Source organism: Numenius arquata, chromosome 7 (assembly GCF_964106895.1).
Source record: "Numenius arquata chromosome 7, bNumArq3.hap1.1, whole genome shotgun sequence".
In the NCBI taxonomy this organism is placed as follows: Eukaryota; Metazoa; Chordata; class Aves; order Charadriiformes; family Scolopacidae; genus Numenius; species Numenius arquata.
Genome location: NC_133582.1, coordinates 52697557 through 52722744, shown reverse-complemented (window position 1 = coordinate 52722744; position 25188 = coordinate 52697557). Strand labels below are relative to the sequence as shown.

The 25188-nt window shown below is 47.5% G+C and overlaps 2 protein-coding genes across 2 annotated transcripts; both read right to left on the bottom strand.

Moving 5' to 3' along the window:
- Positions 1-5269: 5269 nt before the first annotated feature.
- HOXA10 (homeobox A10) lies at positions 5270-7785 on the bottom strand. The gene is made up of 2 exons (XM_074150699.1): positions 6963-7785; positions 5270-5544 (listed from the first exon to the last, which is right to left on the bottom strand). Exons 1-2 carry the CDS (start codon positions 7783-7785, stop codon positions 5270-5272), a joined length of 1098 nt encoding a protein of 365 aa, XP_074006800.1.
- Positions 7786-17330: 9545 nt separating this feature from the next.
- HOXA11 (homeobox A11) lies at positions 17331-19701 on the bottom strand. The gene is made up of 2 exons (XM_074150613.1): positions 19038-19701; positions 17331-17563 (listed from the first exon to the last, which is right to left on the bottom strand). Exons 1-2 carry the CDS (start codon positions 19699-19701, stop codon positions 17331-17333), a joined length of 897 nt encoding a protein of 298 aa, XP_074006714.1.
- Between the last annotated feature and the right edge of the window lie 5487 nt (positions 19702-25188).

The following is a 25188-nucleotide window of genomic DNA, read 5'->3' as shown; positions in this document are numbered from 1 at the left end:
TCGGAAACCGAGCGGAGGGTTACAGTTCTCCGCAGAAAGAGGGGAGGGTGCGCGGGGGGAAAGTAAGAGGCGGCCAGATCCAAGTCCAGTGTTAGGAATTAAAGTCGTGGCTGAGCGCTTTGCAAATATGCCTGTGACTCCCTGATTTTTTTCTCTGGCGAGCGCTCACGCTGTTTATCCCCGCGGCTGGCGAAGGAGCGCGGTCCGTGGGATGCAGGGGGCACAAAAAATATCCGCAAAAGCCTCAATTTACTCGAAATATCTTTTATTGAAAATAGAGCCCAGAAAATGGTAGGGACGGCTAAGAAATAATTAAAATCACGTGTAAATATTGTGCATGCGAAAGTGTGGTTCTAATTAGTTTTACATCGCTATGTGGGCTGTCTCGCTCCCTCTCCCTCTCTCCTTCTCTCTTTTTTTTTTTTCTTTTCATGTCTTCCCAACGGTTTAATCCGAAATCTTACAGAGATCCTATTTTAACAACGCTCTCTCCCCCCATTCAGAATTACAAAGGCCCATAATGAAACTATTATCCCCCATTAGAGTTCGAAAATTACGGAACAGTTGCAAGATCTCCGCAAACAAGGAGCCCGTTATTTTCTAACAACTTAAAAAATGCAAATAAAGCTCTCCTCTGCTATTTTTTGTGGCCATTGTATAGACACGCCGTAATAGAAAAAAATAATTGTATTTCTTTCCTGGAAAGACGGAACTCGACGTCATTTGTATTTATTATTAAGAGTCAGCTGTGGTGAAATGTGATTGTAGAACTTCCTTTTTCCATTCAGAAAAAATAATCTTAGCGGCAGGAGTCCTGGATGTTTATATTCGAATTTGGGTTCTCAACTTGCAGCGGGTTTCATTTTTTTGGTTCCTCACCAAAAATAATAGCAAATGAATAACAATAACAATAACGTTTAAGAGAAGGCGCCTGCATTTTTATTTCCCTGTAAAATTTTGCATTTGTTCACTGCCGGCAGCCAAGAGACAGGAGAGGGTGTACAGAAAGCAAGAGATAAAATATAGCAAATAATTACAGACATTTTTCACGCCGTCACGTTGCTGATTACAACGCTGGAGCATTCGCCTCTCTTTTCGTCCTTTTACACCCATTTTTCTCCAAAGTACGTTTTGCATACGAGCCACGAGGGCTAGTAGAGGCAGCGTGGGCTGCCTACAATTTGCGTTGCAAATTACTTAAGGTTTTGGTGGCTTTACACCCTTACACCCCAAACCAGCCAAAAACAGACCTTCACATCAAATTGTGACATGAAATCGGAATTCCCAGGAACGAGGCACCGCTGGAGCGATCGTGCCTGAATAAAAATGCTTCCTGCCCTCCCCGCCGATATAACCAAATTAGCAGAGCTCCCATTCCGCTAGCTCTTACCCCCGGCTGCAACTGGAAGGACCCCGTCGTTTTTTAAGCGGGGGAGGGAGGAGGGCATCTGCAAGCCCTGCTTCGTTAGCCACGCACCGCGGAGACGCGGAGTGTACGCGAGCGCGGGGCAGGAATCCGCGGGCGCTGGCGGTCTCTTCCCTGAACGGGAAGTTCAGGATCGCCTTTTCCCAGGGCTTCCTGCCACTGCAAACCTCTCGCACGGAATCGCCGGTGTTACGAATCCACGGAGGTGGTTTTTTGGCACAGCGGAGAGAAAAAAAAGATTCAGAATTTGGAGGAAGCGGTCCGAAATCAGGACCATGCGATTCAAATGGGAAATAAAGGGCAGAGGCAAATCTATGTACAAACGCCACAGAAGCACGCACAGACAAACACACTGTAAATACGCTCCCCGCCTGTACACAGCCCGTCAGGAACACAGTGTGTCTAGAGGCAGCCACAAGTCACTTCAATTTGACTGCAACGTGGAGCTCTGCTCCTGCCCCAGCCGAGGATATCTCCTTCTCTAAAGAAACCCGTTAGGATAGGTCTAGCTAAAATCCACTATCCGAACTCCTCTGGGTTCCTGCACCCCAGCCTGGAGTTTCGGAAAAGTTTGTAGGGTTTTTTTAATTATTATTTTTTAGGCAAAAAGAATCACGGTTGCTAAAAAAAAAAAAAATATTAATAGAAATAAAGCCCCCGATGAGTGAGATTTCTGCCCTTTCCCTCGCCTGCCTTTCCGCTGCCGTGCCGGCGCTGGCTGCCGGGCGGAGGGCCCGGCGGGAGGCTGCCCCTGCCCGCGGTCGCGCTGCGGACAACAAAAGGCGGCGGCGGTGGCGGTGGGCCCGGAGAGGTCGCTGTTGCCCGTTCCGCCGCCGCGGAGGGCGGCCGCGCCCGCGCCGCAATCGTGATCGTAACCGAGGCCTTGCGGGGCAGCCCCGGGGGAGCGGGCCCGACGGGCGGCGACGCGGGGCTGGCGGAGCCCTGCCACAGGCCCCGGCGGGCACCAGCCCCCTACACACGGCGGGGAGAGAGCCGCCGGCGGGGCCAGGCACCCCCGCCACGAGTGGGGTCCGCCCGGCCGCGGGCCCTGGGCTCCGGGGCCTTGTTTGTGACGGTGCGCGGTGCGGGGCCGGCAGACTTGATCTGTCCCCACCCCCTCCCCCAGGCAGCCTTCTGGGTCTCTCTTTTTTAATAAATCCGGACAGAAAAATAAAAAACAGCACCCACCCACCCACATCCCCCTCCCGCCCCCCGAGCTCGACCCACGCCGAGCAGAATGCAAAAACGCACCTGACCTTGAGTGCAGCCTATGAGATATATTAAAATCCCGCAAGCAGGCAGGGACTCGCTTAGGAGCTAAGCTAACCTTGAAGAACTTGTCAAGCTTCCCCCCTCGGCTGCCGTGTTTATCTGAGGAATCAAAGGAGGCTCCGTTGCAGATGGGGAACAATGGCATTGGGACTTGACGCCTACAGATCAGTTCAGCGCTAAGATTTCTTCGGGCAGAAAGGACCCTCGCACCAAGCGTACCTGGTGATGATATCAACTGAAGTAATTAAGGCAGTTTCGTGCTGTAGAGAGAAAGGTGGAGCCCCAACAACATGAAACTACCTAAACCACAGAGCAGTTCTCAGGCGCTAATTATTACTTTCCCCATTGCCGTGGTCTTTAAGGCAAGGATCCCGCTACGAAAATAAAACCAGAAACGTGACTAAAACATCCCTCTCGCCCGCCCGCCCGCCCCGCCGGCGCCCCTCCGCGCCCCCCGGCCAGCCTCGGGTGGGTTAATGAAAACAAGAGAGAAATATAATAACACGCACACCCCACCCCCCACCACCAGGCAGCTTTCCCCTCTCCATGCAGATGCAATAGGGAAGAAAAAGGCCGTGCACGACAATGTTACATCATGAAAAGCTAACGGCTCCCAGTAAGCCCGGGTTCAAAGTCTGTCCCCCCCCCTCCTCCCGGCATACACATACCCTGCAAGGAAGCGTGAGCTGTCGCTCTTCTCCCAACCCTCCTTTTACCTTCCTTTTGTGCAAGACTCTATTAGCTAAGCATGCAGCAAGGAAGGGAGGATGCAAAAAAAAAAAAAAAAAAAAGCAAGCAAGCAAGCAGCCTGGGTGAAATAATAAGCTCTTCCACATGCAGCCAGGTAGGGAGCAGCCTTGTCTGGAGGGGCCCGCTGGCAGGGAGGCGAGACTGGGGTCCCCCCCCTCCCCATGCGCTCACCTTTACGATTTCTTCTCAGCCCTGAGATAAAGCTAGAATTTTGTCACCGTCCTCTGGAGTTAAAGATCTCCGCACACTTGTAGGTGTTTGATTAAAAAAAAATTATATATATATATATCTCGTTTCCCTACCCTGAAGAAATAGTAATTTGCTTCCTCAGTCTATGCAGCTCCTCAGTCAACTGAAACCACTCGTTCAAGACAGCAACAATCCAGATATACTAGCAAGTCATAAAACTGAACAAAAGCCGACAAACCTTAGAGCACCATCGCTATATGGCCCAGACAAATTACGACCGTCTAGGTAATATTTAAATAGATTCCTAAAGTAATTGCAGGGGGTTTAGGCAACTATTCCTGTTGTAAAAGTTCTCGAAGACATAAAGTAGAACCTGAGGATAAACAGTCACAAAAAGAGGTAAAATTAAAAGGATTCATTCCACGGTTTTTTATTCTTCTATGAGAACATAAACATCGTCTTTTTCACGCACAGCAGCATTACAATATTAATTTATTCCGATTTAAGGTAAGAACTAGATATAGCTAGAACTAACATTTATAATAACGATAGAATGCATTTGCTTAAAACAGTACCGGCATTTTAATAATAATAGACATTTATACATATCTGTATTTATAGTTTTTCCCCTTTTTTTTCTCTTTTTAATTTTTTTTCACCTATATGTTTGACCCTTTAATGCATGTAACTTCACAGTATAAAGGAAGACGAACATATTCTCCCTCGCAATCTCAGACTCTGGCTCAGAAAGTCCTTCTGATGGTCAGGATATATTCTTTTCAGTGAAATTAGTGAGGAAAAAGTGACTACTTTCTTCTCAAGGGGGAATTTATGTGTGCTTGTCATGCGTTACCAACGGTAACGTTATTTATAGAAAAAAAAAATATCACTAATTCCACATATTTAAGCAAAACTACATTAAGTAAATATCTACAACCATAAAGAGCGAGAGAAATTCAGAGGTAAGTGTCATAATTTAGTCCATGAGCAACACGAACTGTTTTATACCTTTAAAGAGAAGAGAATTCATTTTCCTGGCCAATTTTAAAGCTGTAATATTGACTTGTAAGGTAAAGCAGAAAAAAAATCCCTCTTAACACCCGTTCCCATGAAGCCCTTTTAAAGGATGCCTGCATTTCATTATTGTAAGTCCTGCTTTTCGAAGGAAAAAGGGGGGAGGAGGGAGAAAAGGAAAACGGAGGGGGGGGAAGCTCCCAATATATAGAAATATGGCGAGGCTTAAATTCTTCGTTCTGCAGCTACGTACAGTCCAAGTTACACCGCTTATAATTTAAAAGAATGCGTCTTTAACCGAGCTTGTTTACTTTTCAGAGAGAGATATGAGGGGAAAGATATTTGCAGCTCCTGAAATGGTATTTCTGTGTTTCAAAGCTTAAAGGAATAAATCGGCCCCGGGAAAGGCTGAAGGAAGCGGGAAGGTTCACGCACGGCATTTTGTGCATTAGCGTGGCTTTAGTCCGCCCCTCCACCCCCCACCCCAAAGTAGCTCTTAAGAGGTTAAGGACATATTGAGAACGCCTAAAAAATCGTTAATCCATACAGGTGCGGATGACTACAGCCTAGGAAAATGATACTGGCTCTTTAAACCATAAAGATGTGTTTATAGGTTCATCAAGAGAAATTAAAGTTGGCTGTGAGCTCCCGAATCCTATTCTCTCTGTTCATTTTCTTCAGTTTCATTCTGCGGTTCTGAAACCAGATTTTTACTTGTCTGTCTGTGAGGTGGACTGTGCGGCTGATCTCTAGGCGACGCTCACGAGTCAGGTACATATTGAATAGAAACTCCTTTTCCAGCTCGAGAGTTTGATGCTTGGTATAGGGGCACCGTTTCTTTCTGCCACTTTTTGCCGTGAGCCAGTTTGCTGCATTTTCTCCTTTTGAATTGCCTAGTTTTGAGAAAGTAAAAAAGGGACGTTACCAGCGGGTAGGAGGCAAAGAGCTGGGGTGGGGAGAGAGGGTGGATGGAGCATCTGTGTGTGTGTGTGCGGGGTCTCGCTCCGCCAGCTGCGGGGAGTTGGAATGTGGGGTGTCCTTGTGGGAACAGAGAGCTTCAAAGAGGTTTCCCAAAGGTCCTGGATCCGCCCGGTAAAATCTACCTCTGCTCCAAAAGCTCCGGACAGCCTCCTGCGGGGCAGCGTGCCCCTCTGGGCAACTCATCTTCGACCTCCCAAAACAGGCTTTTGCCCGCGTCCCCTCGGCCGCTCCGAGCCCACTCTTACTGAGGGACGTCTTGGTGAATGGCCTGGGGTCTGTTTTCACCCCCCAGACACCTGCTTCCAAAAAAACAAAGCCTGCGGATCTAAACTTTGTAAGTGTGCTCTGGAGGCGGAAAACAAGGTGATCTGGGGAGCCGGAGCCTCCCTGCCTCCAGCCCCTGCCTTCCCGGGGAGCCTCGCCCCGGCCCTCTCTTTTCCAACCATTTTGGGCGAGAAAACAAAAAACACATAAATACATTAAAAATCCCCCATCGCAGGGTGTTTATTCCTATCAGTAGAACCGGCTGGGAAAGAGGCAACACCAATCCTTCGATGGCTCGGAGTGGTTCGTGGTTTGGGGTTGGCTCTCTAGTAGTTTTCCGCTTGCTTTTTTTTTTTTTTTTAATCTTATTATTTTCCAACGGGGCGCCTGAAGGAATAATAGGGCGTCTGAAATGCGGCCGAAGAGAAGCGCCTGAAAAGTCTGCCGCTCAGGGAAGGGGAGATTTTTTTTTATTTTTTTTTTTTGCCATGGGGACCCGAAAGGGAAATAAATAAGCAAATGAATAAATAACAACCCTGTTATCTAGTGTAGACGCTGAAGGATATTCGCGGTGCATTCATCAGTCTAATTTGATAGCAGTTCATAGATGGCACATTTCAGCGCGGCTGTTATTTCGAAAAGCATTCTGGATCGTAAAATATAACTTACCGCGTTAATAGGTTTATTTATTGGCACTGCCTATTGCTTATTTTGGATGCTTTACAAACATCTCTGTTATCTGGTAGGCACCTTCAGATCACAGGGGAAAGATTGATCTTGTTTTTCTATATGTTTAAGCAGCATGCAGGCTAAAGTTGCCCAGAGCGGAGGCTCTAAGGGTTTTAAACTATAGGATGGACATTAATTTTTACGGCAACCCCATGCCCGAATATTACAAAGTTCAGAAGGTCAGTCTGAGCAGCGCTTCTTGGCAGCCCCGCGGGGCAGCTGGGATCTTCCTTTCGCATCGCGATGCCACTACGATCCTCAAACGCTTTTTTTTTTCCTTTTTTTTTTTTTTTTTTAAAAATCATCACCACCACCATCACCATCACCATTCGCTTACCTACGGGCTCTTTCTCGGGAGAGGCTTTGCTGCTCTCCGACGGAGCTGGAGAGAGCTCCTCTGCGGTGGAAGATGAAGCCTGAGTCTCGTCCTCCCTCTGGGAGACACACGCCAAGGGGCTGGGGGAGCGCTCCTCGTCCTCCTTCCTCCCCGCGTCCGGGACCGGAGGCAAAGATGGAGGCGTCTGGAAGCGGCCGGGGGGCTGCGGAGGGAAGGGGGCAGCCCCGGCCGGCCCTGCGCCGTAGCTCTTGGAGGTGCCATAAGCCTGGGAGAGGCGGAAGTAGCCCGGGACCGGGACCCCGCCACCGCCGCCGCCGGCCGGGCTGGCCTCGGCGCTCAGCCGCGGGAAGGGAGCGAGGTCTGTGGCGGCCGAGCCCTTGGGGCATTTCTCTGAGTCATAGAGGCAGTAGGAGCTCTCCTCCTTAATGCTTGGAGCGAAGGAGCACGAGGTGGCCTGCTGGCTCTCCGGCTCTTCCATGCGACAGGACCGGGGGGGGTCTAGCCACACTTCCATCCCTGACACGTAGGGGTGCGAGCTTGGGACCATGCTTTGAGAAGTACCTTCATTGCGTTTGCCCAAAACGGGGAAAAGTCCGCAGCTTTGCAGCCCGTAGGACAGATCGGACGCTTGTGGCAGGTAGATACCACTGTTGGGGTAGTAGCCGCCTCCGCCTCCGCCTCCGCCTCCTGCTCCCGCCGCTTCTCCTCTGCCCGAGCTGATCAAGGAGTCTACCAAAAAAGAGTTTGCAGCCGGGCTCTCGGAGCATGACATTGTTGTGGAATAATTTGGCGAAGGGAGCAGATAGCCCTTTCTGGCTGACATTTCTTGTGCAAAACATGCTGAATATGATTAGAGATACCCCCGCACCACGGCAGACGCTTGCAGCCAATGGAAGCCCGGGCCTCCCCAGCAACCCCTCCCCGTCTGGTTTCGTATGCACCGAGCTGCTCTCAGGTCGACCTCTGAATTTGGGAGATAGATGTATATTAATGTGTAATATGGATTTCCATACGCACAGGCACGCACGCTTCGCCCACATGGGCGAGTGCCTGCGCCTGGGCGGGAGCCGCGCTCCCGGGAAGGGGAAGGAGCGGGCTTTGCTGGTCCTGGCTCCAAGTTTTGCTCCCCTCTTATCACACGCACCGCTATAAAATAGCCCGGCGGTCCTGATGTTTATTATACCTAGGCTGAAGCAGTGTCCAGATGAAGCTTTTACTGTCACTCCTCTCTCCCCGCGGTTGGGCTTTCCGGCAGCGATGCCTGCTCACCTCCCTGCACAGCTTATGTGTCTCACGAAATTAATAAAGCCACGGCTCGCCCGGTGTTTTATGCTCAGGCTCTGCTCATTTTATTTGATTGTCTCGTTTTTTAAGAAATAAAAGACGTGTTATTGTTTATCACGGATCATTGGAAACCGTAAAGGGGCCTGGTGCCTCTTGCGTTAAACTACTGAGGAAGGGGGCTGCTTCCAGCCTAACACCAAAGCCAGGCTGGGCTTAAATTTCCTGGAGATAAAATGCTCGCTGCTGCGCTGAAGAATCTCTTAGGGAGCAATGCCACTCTGGGAGGATTGATTGTGCGGTTGCAGTTCCTAATGCTTTAGTTAACGCTGGATTCTTCCCGAGGTCTGATTACCATTTAAAATATAAAGCCAGACATATGCCACAGAAAGAATCCAGACGCGAGCAGTTCAAATGGATCCTCGCAGGATGCTGCGCACCCTGTTTATTGATGTGTTTATATTTGGGCGATCATTTTTATATCTCCCCCCTCTCCCCCATTTGGGTCATTCACTTTTCCCTCCTTCAAAAGCAGCGTCTCTTTCACAAGCACTGTACTAAATAATAGAAAGAAGAGTAAGCAGATGAATCCTGAGATACTAGACAGCCTTGTCCAGTCAATGTGTAATTGTGACGGAGGCAGCAGACAGATAGCAGACAGACAGGGACGCAGACAGAGAGACAGATAGATTTTCTAATGAATCGCTTAATGATGGCTTGCTTTCACTTCCATCATCTCTCCCTTATGCCATTTGGAAGTCGCCTCACTGCCTAGCCCGCGAAATTAAGGGCTCTTTAGACAAGGGGTGCCCAGTACTCCCTGCAGATCCCTAGGGAGCAGGGGCTCGCTTCTCTCTCCCGCACTCTGCCCGGGGAAGCAGAGGCCGACCGGGCACCGCTTCCGGCAGGCCGGGAAGGGGAGACTGGCTGCCGGACGGCCGGGCTTCAGCGCCGTCCCCGGCCAGAGCCGCTGCCTGGCACCGGTTGCCGTGCCCGGGAAGACGCTGGCGGCGGAGCTGCTGCCTGCCGGGCGGGGTGGCGGCGGGGTGGGCGTGATGCCCTGCATCCCCCGACCCCCCGCATCCCCCGGCGCCTACCCTCGGTGCTCAAACCGCCCCGGGGAGCAGCGCGGGGCAGGGGATGGGGCGGCCCACTCCCCCCCCTCCCACCCCCCCCGCCCGACGGATCTGTCAAGTCCCACGTGGTCTCGTCCCGCAATGTTTTCCTGCCACGAGGAAATGCTTTTTCCACAGCGTGACGTTCCCCTCGAGGAGTCCCTGCCTGCGGCGGGAGGCGAGTGTCCCTTCCCGCGGGCGAGCCGAGCCGGCGGGGCCCTCCCCGGCCTCCCTCCGCACCCGCGGGCAGCACCGGGGCAGGCAGAGGCTGCCAGAACTTCGCGATACCCATTAAATCTTTATGGAAAGGCGTCTGATTTTTTCAGGGGCCAGCATCACAGCGCGGCTTCCTTCTGACCGGCCCGTGGGATGCGGTGACAAGGGTAGATCCCACAGCCTATAGAAAAAAAGCCCTTGGAGTTGAGTTTTGTTTTGTTTTGTTTTCCCGCATTTCCTCCTGTAATATTATTTGTATTTCCCCAACCCGACTAACCCCACGATGTGTTAATGTGCGATGGACAAACCCTTATCAGATTCCTACGAGGGCCATATCACTGCTAACAAAATTAATACCTTATAAGGCACCGGTTTATTGGCTGGTATACAGGAAGGCTATTATCAATAGGCTTAGCGTTATAAATACAGATCTAAATAAAATGAAACGTGAGCCTCAACACCGCTTTCCAAATACATTCTCTACACAAGTCAGGTATAAAAATTACTCCGGGGAAGTCCGCTCTTGCGGTATGTTTATTTTGCATTTGCCAAATTAAATAGAAATGGATTGCAAACCTAAAAGCCATACGGAACCGAGGAGCAACACTTGAAATCCTTCCAAAGCTGTTTTTGAAATAAGCAGTTCCCTTTTAAAAAAAATTGGATTAAAGGGAGGGAAAGGCCTATAAAAGTACGTTGCAATCCTCGTCAGCCGGAGTAAAACGACTCGAAATGCATCGGAAGAAATACGAGTTGGCTTCTTCTCCCTCTCTGCAAGCTAATGCAGGGAAAACAGACAAAAGGCACGGAAGCCAGGGACATTTTGGAAGGTTTTAAGTTTTCTTTAGCCTCCTCTCCTAGGTTTTGCGGGGTTTAACCCCCCTTCTCGGGTACAGCGAGGACGTGTGTTTTTGTGTTGATCACTGCGAACGGTGCCGGTTTGATGGTCAAGGCACTGACTCCGTCTAGATCATGAACTCAGCTCGGCGTTGCATTATCTCCGCTTTCTTTAATCGCTAACAAGGCCAAGGCAAATAGTAACCAGCATCATGAAACCCAGTGAAGTAAAACTAATAATGTTCACTTGATTCGTAACTATAAAAGATAATGGTCAATTCTGACTAAACTGAGCTAATTTGGCATGCGCTGGGTGTAGCTACTGCATTTCCAGCGCTTAACAATGTGTCCCTTGGAGCTTAACCCCTATTTAAAAGAAATTTTAAAGAATATTGTGGACGCCAGGGGACGAAAAATACTTTCTTTTTAATTCTACTTCTGTAAGTAAAGCTGTCCGAGGGTCTATAAAACTGAGCAAATAAAATTCTGATAAATATCAAAACCGTCGAGAAGGTGCTTTCGCGGAGAATCTAAATTCACGACGTACATAGACAACACTATCAAAATAAAACTTTATTGATCTAAGAAAAATATAATAGATGCATTAATAGCGTCGTTAAGTCGTTTTATTGGTTAGACTAAAATTAAAAACAAAAAGGGAATAAATAAAAACCGACAGCTCAGCCTAAGCAAGCTCTGACTGGAAATCTCAGAACGTATCGTGTTAAACCGTGATTTATCTTTTTATTATTGGCCCGTATAACCCAAAAGATCAGCATTGTTAATCCAGAGACGCATTTTGCGAGCTAATTAAAATATGCTTTTATTTGTAGACACGGGCAAACTGCAATTTGTGAAAACATAAACGGCCTTGCAGTCTCTTGCAGGAGTGCATGCGCCGCCTATCTGAGAATATAGCCGCGGATTACATTTTATACAGCTCCAAAAATTAATGCAATCAGGGTATAGTTATTTAATATTGGAACTGTCAGTTGTCAGGAACGTGCATGTGTGCCAGATTTCTCTCTCTCTCTTTTTTTTTTTCTTTCTTTTTTTTTTTTTTTTTTCTGGATTTGCTCCAAAGAAGGCGGTTTTCAAACAGGAGGTTTAGGAGCTGTGTCTGTGCCAAGTTAGGTGACAAATGACGGCCCCACTAATTTTATCTTTACTAAAAATTCTTTCACGCTGGGACGGGGGCGGGGGAGGGGGGAGGTGGAGGGGGAAGGTTGGCTTGTTTTGGCGGATTATCCTGTTAAAAGTTAGACTGAGATTTAATTTTATTCCAGCCATCCGGAGGCTTGTTCTCCTAACTATGTTTTGTACTATATGTGTATCATTTTACTCATTTGGATTAGGAACATATTTTGCAAGTAATTCTGACGAGCTCTGAATTCTGCTGTGCGGCAGGGCAAAATACAGCCAAACCAATTCATTAGGGCTTTATCTCCTCGCCATTCCTTCAGCACTGCCGAGAACAACGAGGCTCTCTATTGTCCGGAGAGCCCCAAAACCCGTGCAGAAGCAACAACGGTATCGGGTTATATATGCGTCGGGAAAAGCTTACATACCCGAGTCCGTCTTTTAAGTGTACCCGTTCTATTGCGAGAGATGGGCCGCACAGCTGTATTAAGCATTTGAAATTGTATCCCTTCTCCTCTTTTTGTAGTTGTCTTTCCTTTAAATAAGATCTGGATGCATATACAAATATCTTTTTTTGCTTGCGGTATAGCTTGGCTCTCAGACACATACGTTGGCCTGAAGTTCCGATTTCAGAGCATTTAATGAAAAGATTGTGACACACTCACACACAAAAAAAAAAAAAAAAAAAAAAGACAACAAAACACAAACCCAAAGAGCTTATGAAAAAGCCTCCCAGGGGTTTGGATGTGGTATGTGAGCTGAAGTTGAGTGCACGATTAATTAAACACAGTGTAGACACTGAGTTGGCTTCGCCTCTTCCCTCCAAAACATGCAAACCCAAATCATGTGAAATAATAAACAGTTATTGTAAGAAACAAGCTTGTTTTTTTTAAATATTATCCTATGACCGCGGCCGTCAGTAAACAATTCGTAACCAGAGGGCGCTTTAACTGCTGCTGGGGTCCCTTTGATTTATTCAGCCGAGTATTGAATGGGGCAGGGAAACAACAAGGGGAAAAATAAATATTTGATCAAATATGCTGAGTTTAACTTGACTGGTGTAAAATGAAATGTTGCAAAGGGACCCTCAAATCTCCCTGCTCCTTCCCGAGACGTGGCTTTTCACGTCCTGTCGCTGCCGAGGGGAGGTCAAAAGAGATCAACATCCCCCAGCTTTTAATGGAGCATCTTTGATGAAATCGATAGGTTCCGATAATCATCTAAAAATGTTCTCTGCCGACTGAGCATGTGTTTTTAACCGCCCTTGCAACAGTTCCCTGGAAGCACGATTTTAAAGGGCGCCTTCTTAAAAAATACTGCAGGCAAGTTGCATTAATTTACATACGAGAGCAACATAGGACATAATGATTTTTTTTCTTTTTTTTTTTTTTTTTTTTTTTCCCTCGGATAGATATTTAAAAATTGTATGCCCTCTCCTAAGAAACACGTGGATTAAAATATGCAGCCAAGCCAGTATCTCCTCCATATAATACCACCTTTCCTCCCGCCTTTCTCAAATGGAGACATAACAAAAACATGTGAAACTTTTATGGGCGAGAAAAGTAACCTGGAGTTAGGGATACTCGTAGCGAGGATAGAGTTTCAAAGCTACAACCCAGAGCAGCCCTGAGCACATGAGAATGTGTGACTATTGTTTGTTTACAGCACATGTGCTGGTTTAGAAAGAGAGATAGGTAGGTAGGTAGGTAGGTAGGTAGATAGATAGATAGATAGATAGATAGATAGATAGATGGATGGATGAAATCCAAAATCTGGTCTTGCACGAACACTGACTTAATATACAATCATATGAAGAGTTTTTAGCATAAGTGTGTCAAAACTTGTTTACCACAATCTGTGTCCAGCTGCGAGGAAGCAGACTACCCTTTAAAGTTACCAAACGACCCTAACTAAACTACAGTTCAAGTCCAATAAGATCGCCAGAATTGTATGTCATTTGCAGTCTGCGTTGCCATAGATCTATTTGATTGAAGACACCTACTGTTCCACACATAAATGTCAAGTTTCATAATATTTCCAGTGCTGCAATTTTTTTTTTTTTTTTTTATAACTGGAAGAAAGCTACAAGTTACTCTGAAAAAATATTTCCAGATAACGTGGATTTTCCACGCGGCTGGCCAAAACTTTACGAAGAAAAAATAAAAGGTCAACTGCAGCTTAGAAAGTCCCTTCTATATTATTTCACATCGTAATCACCAACTTTTTGCATCGCTTCCCCTCCCTACGCTTCTTTTCCGCGGTGCTCGGCGGTCGGGCCAGGGGGCCACCCCAGCTCACTAGGTACCACACGCTCCTCGCCCTTCTCCACGCCGGCTAGATGTATAAAACACTTACCTTCGCGCCTTTCCTAATAATTTAGGAAACTTTAGCCCCGGCGGCTCCCCACTCCGCCATCCCGAGCGGCCTTTTTTGTAACGCGGAGCCCGCTTATGTGCAATAATTACCCGTGCGGCTCCAGGGATGCAAAATGAACAAAGGCCAAGATTTTTTTTTTTTTTTTTTTTCCCTTTCCAGGGCTGCTCCCCTCGCCCCAGGCGGCTTTGACATTGATCTGAAGATCGCCATCTTGTGGCAAAACAGCCCCTAAACGGCCGCCGCCGTCTGTCCGTCCGCCCGCCCGCCCGCCGTCCTGCCGCGGCCGCGGCAGGACGGCGGGCGGGCGGGCGAACGGACAGACGGCGGCGGCGGCGACGGGCTGTGTCCGTTCACCTCCCGGTGCCTTTATAGCCACGCACTTCGTAGAGGCGAGCGGACAAGTCACGGGCACTTTTTACGGCCACATTGTCACAGCCACACAGAGGATGCGGTTTTATTGGGCTGAGGAAATCAAAACCCCCTCGGCCGGAGAAGACTCCATGGTTTCAACTGTCTCTGGGATTGGCTGTGAACGCCAGTTAATTTTTAACCGGGAAAGGAAGCTCCCTGGCTTAACTTTCATTACCGTTCAGCTCTCCATCCGTCCCTCTGTCCCTCTCCCACCGCCCGTCCATCTGTCCGTCTCCTTTTAACTGGCATCACCCCTTGCATGCTGGACAAACAAACAAACAGAAGTCCCCTTTTACCCTCCCCCCCCCCCCCCCCCCCCCCCCCCTCACTTTTTAACATTTCCTTTGGGTAGACGTTGTCTGGCTGGGTGGCGGTTGTCAACAAAGGCCCAAAGTCACTAAGTCCTTCACCTCAAGGTTATGGGTGATGTCCAAGCAATACAGAAGTTCAAAGCCAGTAAACAATGCGAAAACAGAATGTACTTTCTTTTCCTGATTAGGATTAGGGTCAACATGAAAGATTCGAGCACTCTTCCCAAAACACATTCCTATCTCAGCTATTGTTTGGGGTTTGGGGTTTTCTTTCCCCCCCTCCCTACTAACTTTCTCCCTCCAGCCCTCCTCCCCCTCGCCCCCCCGCCCACCTCCACCCCCTCTCTGCCTTGGAGATCAAGGACAATCTCAAACAGTCCATTTCCACCATACTGCCATGTGGATTTTTTATTTATTTTTTTTCCAAGACAACAATTTTCTTAGGGTTCTCAGTCTTCTGGCCACATCCATCGGCTGGCTTGGACCTCCCCTTTTAGTTGTCCGGCTTATAAAATCTGCCCCAAACGTTACCGACACCAAAAAAATTTCCCGAGCAGTTCTCCTGGACACATGTGGCGGGGAGCAAACAACAGTGTCACATCAGACCCTCGAGGATGGGACCATGCCCTGCCGGCGTTGGCAGGATAAGGAAAAGGCCTAACACGTAGCGAGCTATCAACATACTTAATTTTCCTGTGACCCCGTTGAAACGATGCTTGAACACGCCTAGGTTCACTTGTTAACTGCAGACAAAATTTAAAAGAGGAATAATTCGCCCCAAATGACTGAACAAGGTCATGAGGAATTTCGGGTCCCTCAGTTACACCGGGTAAAAGAACATGCAGTAACGTAACACCAGAGTAAATATATAAAGTTTCCATTTTTTTTTTATTTTCCTTGTGCGCTGTTCCACTGTATACATGCAACCAAATACTTTCGCATATTAAAAGAAAACTGTATATACATATAGATGATACATATTGAAATCCGTGATGTCATATAAAGATACTGCATTTTGTGAACGTGTCAAAGAAATTACATCCATTTGGTAAATTTATTAATCAAAAAACTTTCTTATCACCACTTTGTTGCACATGTAAAGAAATCCCACACCCTTTAGCCCCAAAGGAACAACAGAAAAAAAAATCAGGAAAAAAAAAGGCATTCGAACAAAATAGGTCATGGGTTCTTCTTTTTTTTTATTATTTACAAGTCTTCTAAAACACCGTTCCTGTATGAAATATACATTCAGATATTCTCAACAGCGGATTACCTTAACGATAGAACAACGTATCCTTTGTAAACTGATATAGAATTTTAAATATTTTCCTTTTTTTTTCTCTTTCCTTATTTTAAATTGCATTTTTTTCACGCTTTGGTTCCTGCAGGGAAATATATATATTTATAGATATTTAAAATAACTCCGAACAACTCTCCATTCTTTGCATATGTCGACTGGGCGACAAAGTAGAGCTCGTGACATTTAAAGTAGACAACAACAAAATTACCATATTTACATTGTTTGGCTTCTGTTTAAACTCCTCACTAGTCGCCTTTAAACGAACATGCGATCGAGTTATTTTAATGATCCAATGTTAGTGCATTGCCCAACTCCAAGTTTCAATTAAGTGTTGTGTGGTATTTGCTAAACTGTCGTTCTCCACAGGTATTTCCTGAAGAAAGTTTGTGAGCCAGAAGCCAGAAGGTTAGTTTCCTTTATGGAGTTGTTTCTTTTAAAACGCTGAAAATCATACTTTTTTTCCGTTTTATTTTTAGTATTTAAATATGATTTGTCCCCGAAAAGATGGCAACACGTAGTCAGTTGTCATAAATAAAACAAGAGCTAATTAAAATTTTCTAAATTTTTTTTTTCAGTGATTGTTTCTTTACGATATATGGCGAATTTATACCTGATTTTTTAAAAGTAAATAATTAAGTCTTTCATTCACTTCTCTTTCTTCCCGTCACTCCCTCCCTCCCCACACCCCCAAAGGAAACACTATTGTACCCATCACTACATCCATATTACAACTGCTCGCGGTTGGCCTCGTGAAGGTGTAGGCATGTCATTCCCACCACCACCACCTTCCCTTTAAGTCTGTGTGTCGTTCCCACACCACCCCCCCACCCCACCCCCATTAAATTCTCCTTTCAAACCCATGGGCAATGGAGCACTGCCTCTAACCTAGACATTTTCCGCTAAGGAAGAACAAAAGATTATCTCTCAGAGTTTATGTTCTGCAGTGGTCCTGGTTGCGTGAGCTCGACCTGGCAATCTCCAGACAGCTGTTCCGCAGCAGCACAGGGGCGAGAGAGGGCCGGGGGTGGGCGAGTCCGGGGATGGAGGGGTGCCGTCCCTGCCTGTGCCTGCCGAAAGCGGTAGCAGGGTGAGCCGCAGTGCCTGGAAAGGTAAGAGGTATGGATTTTGCACTCAGAGGTGACGTGCACGTTTAGAAATGGATGCCATGTGTGTCAAAATCGAATCAATTCCAGTTGATATGTAAATATATATATTTATAAAAATCATTATTGAAGTTCCAGAGTAGATTTACATGTATGTAAAACCTTGGATTCTTCTAGTCCCGTCAGATACACACCTCCTTCCTCCACGTAACCCCGTGGCTTGACCTTGTCAAGGGCGAAATCTGAATTTAATCTCGTCTTGAAAAATGCTATGAGTTTTAAAGTAGTGGATTAGCTGAGTAATATTGTAATCGGTCCCTGTTAATTTTTTTTTCTTTCATTCTTCTGTTCTGAAACCATATTTTCACTTGGCGGTCGGTCAGATTGAGCATTCGGGAGAGCTGGAGGCGTTTCTCTTTGTTTATGTAGACACTGAAGAAGAATTCCCTTTCTAACTCTCTAATCTGATATTTGGTGTATGGGCATCTCTTTTTACGGGTACGTTGTCCACCTGTGGAGTGAAAAAAGGCAGAAGCGTTTGAGACCCGGCGGTGGCCGGCGGCGGGGGCTGAGGAGGGGTGTTGGGGGGATACACTCAGGCAAAAGGCATTAATACGGAAAAGACGCGTTTTGCCCGCTCCGGACCGGCGTTGGCAGGTCCGAGGCTGGTCGCCAGCCCTCCGCCTTGTCGGGTACGGGCAGCCTGGGACCGGGACCCGCCGCGACTCCGGGCAGCGGGCAGGGCGAAACCCCCGCCGAGACGCGGGGATCCGGCCTCTCTGCCTCCGCGGGGAGGGCGGCCGGAGGAAGGGGGTGGTGGCGGGGGGTTCCTGCGGATTTCACGAGCTGGAGGAAAGCCTTTGTAAGCTGCTCCGCCGGGCGCCAGGCACAGGGAGCTGCCGCGGGAGCAGCCAACACCTGGCTGCCTGCAGCAGGCAGCGCGGCACCGGGCAGGGGGACCCGGTGCCCACCCCTCCCCGAGCCCGGACCCCTTCGGATCTCGGCCCCGTTCCCCAGACTAAGCCCGGCTCTACGTCCCCAACAGAGGAAAAGCCCCAGAGCCCGGGGCTAAGGCGCCTCACTCCCCCCACCCCCCAGCCGGCTTTTTTAAAGCACGCTCTCCACCGCATCGAGGTATTCTCCTCTCGATTAGCCATTACGGTTTTAAAGTTCATTAAGCAGAATATAAAAGGTTTCAAGGTTCAGGAGCTCTTTACATTAGACGTAGCTGCTATTCCTTTAAAAACTTCCTTTTCTGGTACAGTTCATTGTCGAGGTATTTTTTCCCCGAGCCGTACACTAGCTTTGCCTTTTAAAAAGCCCACATAAAAAAATCAGCCTTTGACAGATTGAATAACAATTGTAAGTAACAAACTGTTGGACAGAAGGCAACACGTAATTGCCACAGTGCCTTAGTAAAATGGCTTCCTTTAGACAAAAAGGCCAGCTTTAGGTTAATTTGTTTCTTTTAATATATTGCTACAGTTCAGGCGGCTACTTTATCTGTTAAACGCTATTCTAGTACAATCGTTAAAACGGCGAAGGCTTTGAATTCAGCTCCTAACTAGACTCCTGGTGCAACACATGGCTTTTATAAAATCACTGGATTACATTGATATCAAAGGAGTCGGGATCTCCTTTTTTTGCCGAATTTACAGGCACCGAACGTACGTTATTATATTTTCGAGAGTTGACCACAGAGCTCTTTTTTATTATTATTTAAAAAAAAAAAAAAAGAAAAAAAAAGAGGAAGGAGAAAGAAAAATTTTTTTAAGGCGTCCATTGCCCGGTGGGTATTTCACGGCCAATTTCAGCACTAAACACGTGATCTCGCCTTTTATAACAAAGTTTTGTTGGGGGAAATCTAAAGGCCCTTCATAAACCTTATATGCTTATAAAACAGCATATAAAAATTTAACAGCGGCGGTGCGCTAGATTTCAAGCTGCCTTTCCTAAAAGCGCTCGGGCGCTGCCTTTATACGTACTGGAGCTGCCGGATTTCTCCTCATTGTTGCCGGAAGATGACTCGGGGCTGCTGCTGCTCTCCGGCCGCCTCCGCCTCTCCTTCTCCGCTGCCGCCGCCGCCGCCGCCCTGCCGCAGCCGCCCTCCGAACTTGAAGTTGCCGCCGCCGCCCCGGCGGCCGCGGGCGCCTTCTCGCCACTCTTGTCTACCGGGTAGTCCGCCGAGGCCAGGTTTTCCGCCGTGCCATAAGCCGTCTCGAAAAACTGGTCGAAAGCCTGGGGTAGGACCCCGTTCCTGCCCACCGTGCTATAGAAATTGGAGGAGACGTTGGTGCTGGGGTGGTAGACGTTAGCTGTGTTTTTGCCGAACATCTCGCCCATGCTAGCAGTGTTGGTGGCAGGCAAGCAGTCTCTGTGCATGATCTCCTCTGCGGAGTAGCAGTGGGGCAGATTGTTCCTGGGGTGCCATTTACTGGAGGGATCAATGGCATATTCCCTGAAGGTAACTTCTCTCACAGGTTGGACCTGGGGTAGGTTGGAGGAGTAGGAGTATGTCATAGGGCGAGAAGACGGGGTCTGGGGCAAAAAAGAAGGGAGGCTGGAAAAATCAGGACCCGAGACGTAGTAAGTACAACTTGGCAAATACATGTTAGAGGAACAAGGAACACGCTCATCAAAATCCATCATTAGGGCTACCTCGGCTTCTCCGCATTAGCTGAGCTTAACATGATTCTCTAACGCAGCTGCCTCTTTGAAGCAGATCCGTGAAGTAAGAGATGGGGAGACGTAAGCTGACGTGGAAAGCTCTCCCCGGCGGCGGCAGGGAGGTGCGGTCACGTGGCCCGACGTTGACATTGACGAGCGGCGGGTCCGGGCCCCGCTCCCTTTGTGGCCATCGCGGGGGGAAGCAACAGCTCGTCGCCAGCGCCTAAGGGCGAACCGAGCGCAGGTTGGCCGGGGGGTAGCCCTTAGAGGACACAAAGCCGCCTTGCCACTGCCCCAGACCGAGCCGCCCGGCCCGTGGCACCCGCCGGCTCTGGAGCAGAGAGGCTTAGCAATCCCCCCAGGGTTAGGTGAGACCTTTCTGTTTGTCTGTGTGCTTGCTGGGGCGGTCGGCGGCTGGCTGGCAGGCTCCACGAAGGAGGGCACAGGAGAGATGCAGGCACAGTTTCTTCTGGAAAGCTGCTTCCGAGTAGGAAACGCTCCTGAAGAAATCGGCCGGTGGTTTTCTTGTTTGGCTTTTTTTTTTCCTTCCTTTTTTTTTTAATTTTTTTTTTTTTTTAGTTTTTTTTTGGTTCGGTTTGGTCTTCCCCCCCCCGGAAAACAGAAAAGGAGAAAAAAAAAAAAAAGAAAAAGCCCTCGCCCCTCAGGGTTTTTCTGGAAACCTTACTAGGAAGAATGTGCCAGGGTCAAGTCTGTACTGATTTTCATGGTGAATAGATTACATGCTTGCATTCATGTTCACTTCCGAAGCGCTTAGTGTCTTCCTTCCCTTACTTACATATTAACCTCAAATACCCCGCGCGGCTTCAGCCAAGCTTTGCTGGAGGTAGTTAACAATGTCGGGTTCCCAGGACGCAGGTTCTCTGTCCTCGCCCCCTCCAAACCGCCCTTACTCGCTACGCCAGAAAACCCTTTAAATCGCAGACCACGGAGCTAAAGAGTGTTTGCTGATCTCTCCGCCTCAACGCTGCCGCTAAATACTTGGAAAACCAGTGGATGTTGGGCTACTCCGGCTTGACAAATACTCCGAGTTTAATTGCCAGAAGCCTAGTTAAAATTATTTGACATACCGTTAACCCCTAGGAACAAACTTGCCGTACCAAGATACTTTCCTTTTTGCTGCGTACCGTCGCTGAAGGCTGAGACCCAGGGAGACCTATTTTAAAAACGTGGTTAAACTTTTACTATTGTTGCATGAAAGGGATGATATAGAAAGCGGATTGTGCAGGGCAGAGACTAAAAAGTACTTCTCTGCCAATAAAAATGCACACCCCACGAAATGAGCAGAGCCAAAGAAAACAGAGAAATGCGCCAAAGAATACAGCACCTTTTGAGGCACGGACATCCCTAGGCTCTCGGAAAAAATATTTTTTTGCTATTCTGATGCTCGATTTCAGAAAAGAAATATTTGGGTTCCGGCTGGATTTCATCAAAATAGAAAAACAGAACGGCAAAAGGCTATTGTGAAGTCGGTGCTCTTAGGAAATTAGACATAGTTCAAGATCCATGCCCCCGTGGACTTTGGAGGCTAATGGAAGGGAAACGAAAATGTTAGGGAAAGAATATTTGGATTTCCCCCCTCTTCCTCTGCAGTGCTGTAGAAGTATTTATATATCCGGAGAAAGTTCTCTAGTAAATTCTGGAGATCTTCGGTATTTAAATGTCAACATCGATTTGTTTATTTATTGCTTAGCTTATCGTAACTGACTCAATAACAAATCTAATCATGTTGTGCACAGAGAAAATATTCTCATTATGTATTTTTCCTACATTATAGTTAACCATTGCGTTTGAATTCCAGCTGTAAATTCAATATTATCAAGTAATTACTTTGTAGTGGAGTAAACTAATTTATTAGCATTAATGTTTATATGCCTTTTTCTTATTTTACAAGGGTTACCGTTCACAAATCAAATGCTCTGGACGTATCCCTGTAATGAACTCTTTATTTTGGTTTGCTGTAAGAACTTCTTATGCTTACTGCATGTCTGCGAGCTGAACTGGAAATTAATGAATTAATCTTCCAGCTTGACATATTTGCTAGAAAGTGGATGGAAAGAGATTGCATGTCGTCAAAACGCTAGCAGAAGACTGCAGTGTCGTTTAGGGATTGTAAAAGGGTTTGGGGGTTTTCCCTCTCTCTTACTCTCTTACTCTCTTTTTTTTTTTCCTCTTTTTTTTTTTTTTTTTTTTTAATTTGGGGTGGGGGCTGCAGGGGCTCTGGCTGGCTTTTTCCTTAATGCTATACTTTTAAATGTAATTAAGTGCTATAGCATTTACTTCCCCCCCCCCCCAGCTGTTGTGGGGGAAGTGGGATTGGGTTGGGGGGGTCGGAAGCCCCCTTTTGCTGCCCAGGCTATGTTTATTTCCCTGTGACCCCCCTCCCTTCAATTCCGTCGATGAAAAACCTCTCCCCACACCCTGCACACACGCAGACACCCCTCCCTTCAAACAAAAAGGAATGTATAAGGATTTCAGTGACTTTGAGATAACAAAGGCGCCACCATTGCAGAGCCTCGCCCCGCCTCTGTGTGATGGCAAACAAATTCTTGCACTTGTATTAGGGCTTTTAAGGCTATAATTGAACACGGCGCGTCTAGGAGAACCGAAAACAGTTCTAGACTGACCTGCGGTTTTATAGCACTTTGGCAGTCAACTTCAGCTTGTGTCAGAGCAGACATGACAGAGCTGCCCAACGCCTAATCGCGGGACACCACCTCCTCGGACTCACTGCAGCCCCCCTTCTTGCATTTCAATAAATTTCAAACCTTGGGGCTAGAAATGGGGAGCAGAGCTGGCACAGGTTTGTATGGGGCTCCTTCCCCTCCGCAGCCGGGGCTGTGGCGCCGTGCGAGGCTCCGCCGTGCCAGAGGTCGGGGCTGCCTCTGGGAAACAAAGGGAAATTAAGGCAAGAAGGGCGAGAAGGCAACTGCAAATAGGCGTGTGTGTGCCTGTGCGTGGGTGTGCGTGTGTGTGCGTGTGTCTGGGCATATGTGTGCTTGCACAGCATGCACACGTGCAGCCCCGATGCCTACTTTTGAATCGCTCTAACTGTCTTTCCCCCCCCTTTGCCCCCCCACCCTCCCCCTCCCCAAACCAAGCTGCCTATTTCTTCAAGAGGGTTTGCAACGCATGGGGACCCCAAAATGCCTCCCGGTTCCGCCTGCAGGAGGAGCGGGGAGGGTGATGGGGAAGGTTGCGAGGGGTGCAGCTCGTCTGGAAGCGAGTAGGCACCCAAGGCACAGGCTGTTCTCTGCTTTATTTGCTGTTAAGTGAAACAGAGATAATGTACGCTTAAAGCCCCGGAATGTGTGGGTAATTGCAGGGAGCCTGCTGTTAAGTTGCTGTGTTCAGCACAATTATCAATGTTGATTATTTGGTCTAATGTTGAATTGCTCTTTTAATACAGTAATTGGGACTTCCGCGTTGAGGAAGGGGGAAAATCGAGCCTTCCCCTCGCTAACCTCACCGAAAACAACATAAACAAAGGCAGGCATTTCGTTTGGAGAAGGAAAATGCATTCGTTACGCCTTCCCGTGTATTTCGGCCGGATTAGAGAGGGTAAAACCGCTCTGAATTTGGGAGCTCTGCTGCAGGACGTTTTTTTGCAAAGGACAAGCGTGGCCAAGAGGTGGGGAGACTGTGAGCACATTTACCCATAGCTAAGCCAAACAAAGCGAGGGGAAAAAAAAAAAGCTACATCTCTTCTTTGGAGGAATATAAACAGAGCTAGGACGCCTCGATAGCCTAGCTTTTATATATACAGATGGCGTGCAAAGGGAACTGTTTAACTTACTACCGCTCGTCTCCAAAAGGTCAAGTTCTATAGTATCTAAATTGTTGTCTTTTTGTACCCTATTTTGCTGGGGGAAAAAAAAAATGGAAGGCGACCATTTACCTTGCCAGTAGCATGCAATTAACAAGAGAAACGTGTGCTAAAAGGAATTTGCGTCAAAGGGAGCTAATTAAAATATTACACTATTTCTGGCTTCAATCGCTGCTGCTCCTCTCGCATAGAAAGGGTGAGGGGTGTTACGGCTCGAGCAGGAGAAAATATCTCAGGAATTAGGACAGTGTTTTGTAAACTTGCGGGTTGATTACAGTCCACAAAGGCTTATTAGAAAAACGTAATATTAGGGAATTCGCAACGTTGTTGCCAACGAAAAGCGCAACCCCTTCCCACCTTTTCCAATGAAAATAAGGCCAGAAGGCGATAATTCTTCGCAAAATTTGCCAGGAATGCAGCTTCAGAAAAGCGTGCTTATTGTTTGGATTTATAATATTTCGGGTTCAGAAGTTCTTAACTGGCGTTTCTTCATTTCTGTTTGCCTTTTTGTCCGTTGTGGAAAGGAGCTATACATAGCCGTCTTTTTTTTTTTTTTTTTTTTTTTTTTAAACTAAATATGTTCTCTAACACTGCAATAGAAGGAAGTGTTACAACATTTAACTAAGATTTTTCAAATAATGTAAATAATAGGTGATTCTTGATATCGGCGAGATGGAAGCCCCGTGCTGTGATATGGGACAATACCTGAAGCGATACGGTTGTGATTTTACTAGGAAACTGCAGAATACGTGGAAAGAGAAAGGGTAGATGTAAACAGGACTCAAGTCAAGGTTATTCTGACTTTTTTTGCGTTGTATTTAATCGCATTACATTATTTCAGAGGCTCGAATATCTGAATAGGCTACGCTCATCCGGGCGTAGAATATTTTAGATTGATTTTTAGTATTAATTACCGAAATCCTTTCATTTTCTCTCTCACCCTCTCTGCCTTTTTAAGTCGCTGGGATGGAAAAGCTTCAGGGGGTGGTTGGTTTTTTTTCCCTCCCTCCTCCCAACCCTCCAGTTCAGTTTGACCATTAGGATTAAATGGCTACAGACCTGAAGGGGTCTACCCGTCGTTGGCGACCAACCATGATATTTTGCATCCTTTTGCGCTGATGAACACCCGAGGACTCTATCTGAAGGCAGAGCCTGACTCCCATAGCCGCCGAAATATCGAGGGCTTTTTTTTTTTCTTTTTTCCAAAGGGGAAGCTTATTCCAGACAGATAACTTCTCTTTTTCGACAACTATTTTCTTGCTCTTTCGCAGCCAAATGATTTGCTGTTGTGACCGACTCCCGGCGCCTTCACAAGCGCGGGGAGTTTCTCATAACACCGAGTCTCCTCACTCCCCGCTTCTCCAGCCCTGCATGCCCCAGTCTCTGGGGCGCTGAACCCCTCTAAATTGTGTTTATATTCTCTGCTCATACCTTGCTTCTGAAAGAGAATAGAGGCAGATTTGGCAATAAGGGGGACATGAGGAGGTATTTTCTCAAACGGCCAAGTATATTAGAAATTGATTGACTGATGATGCAACCATAAATGTCTCCTTTTCTACCCTTGAACACTCTGCGAGACTTGCCCGACACATGAAAACGCACATCCAGTCGTTCCTTTTCCCCTC

What these genes read in the sequence shown, in the direction of transcription:
- HOXA10 (XM_074150699.1), bottom strand. Translation starts at nt 7,785, where the DNA reads ATGTCAGCCAGAAAGGGCTATCTGCTCCCTTCGCCAAATTATTCCACA. An exon ending in TCCCGAGAAAGAGCCCGTAG is followed by an intron (nt 5,545 to 6,962) that starts GTAAGCGAATGG and finishes TCTCAAAACTAG; the next exon opens with GCAATTCAAAAGGAGAAAAT.
- HOXA11 (XM_074150613.1), bottom strand. Translation starts at nt 19,701, where the DNA reads ATGATGGATTTTGATGAGCGTGTTCCTTGTTCCTCTAACATGTATTTG. An exon ending in GGAGAAATCCGGCAGCTCCA is followed by an intron (nt 17,564 to 19,037) that starts GTACGTATAAAG and finishes TTCACTCCACAG; the next exon opens with GTGGACAACGTACCCGTAAA.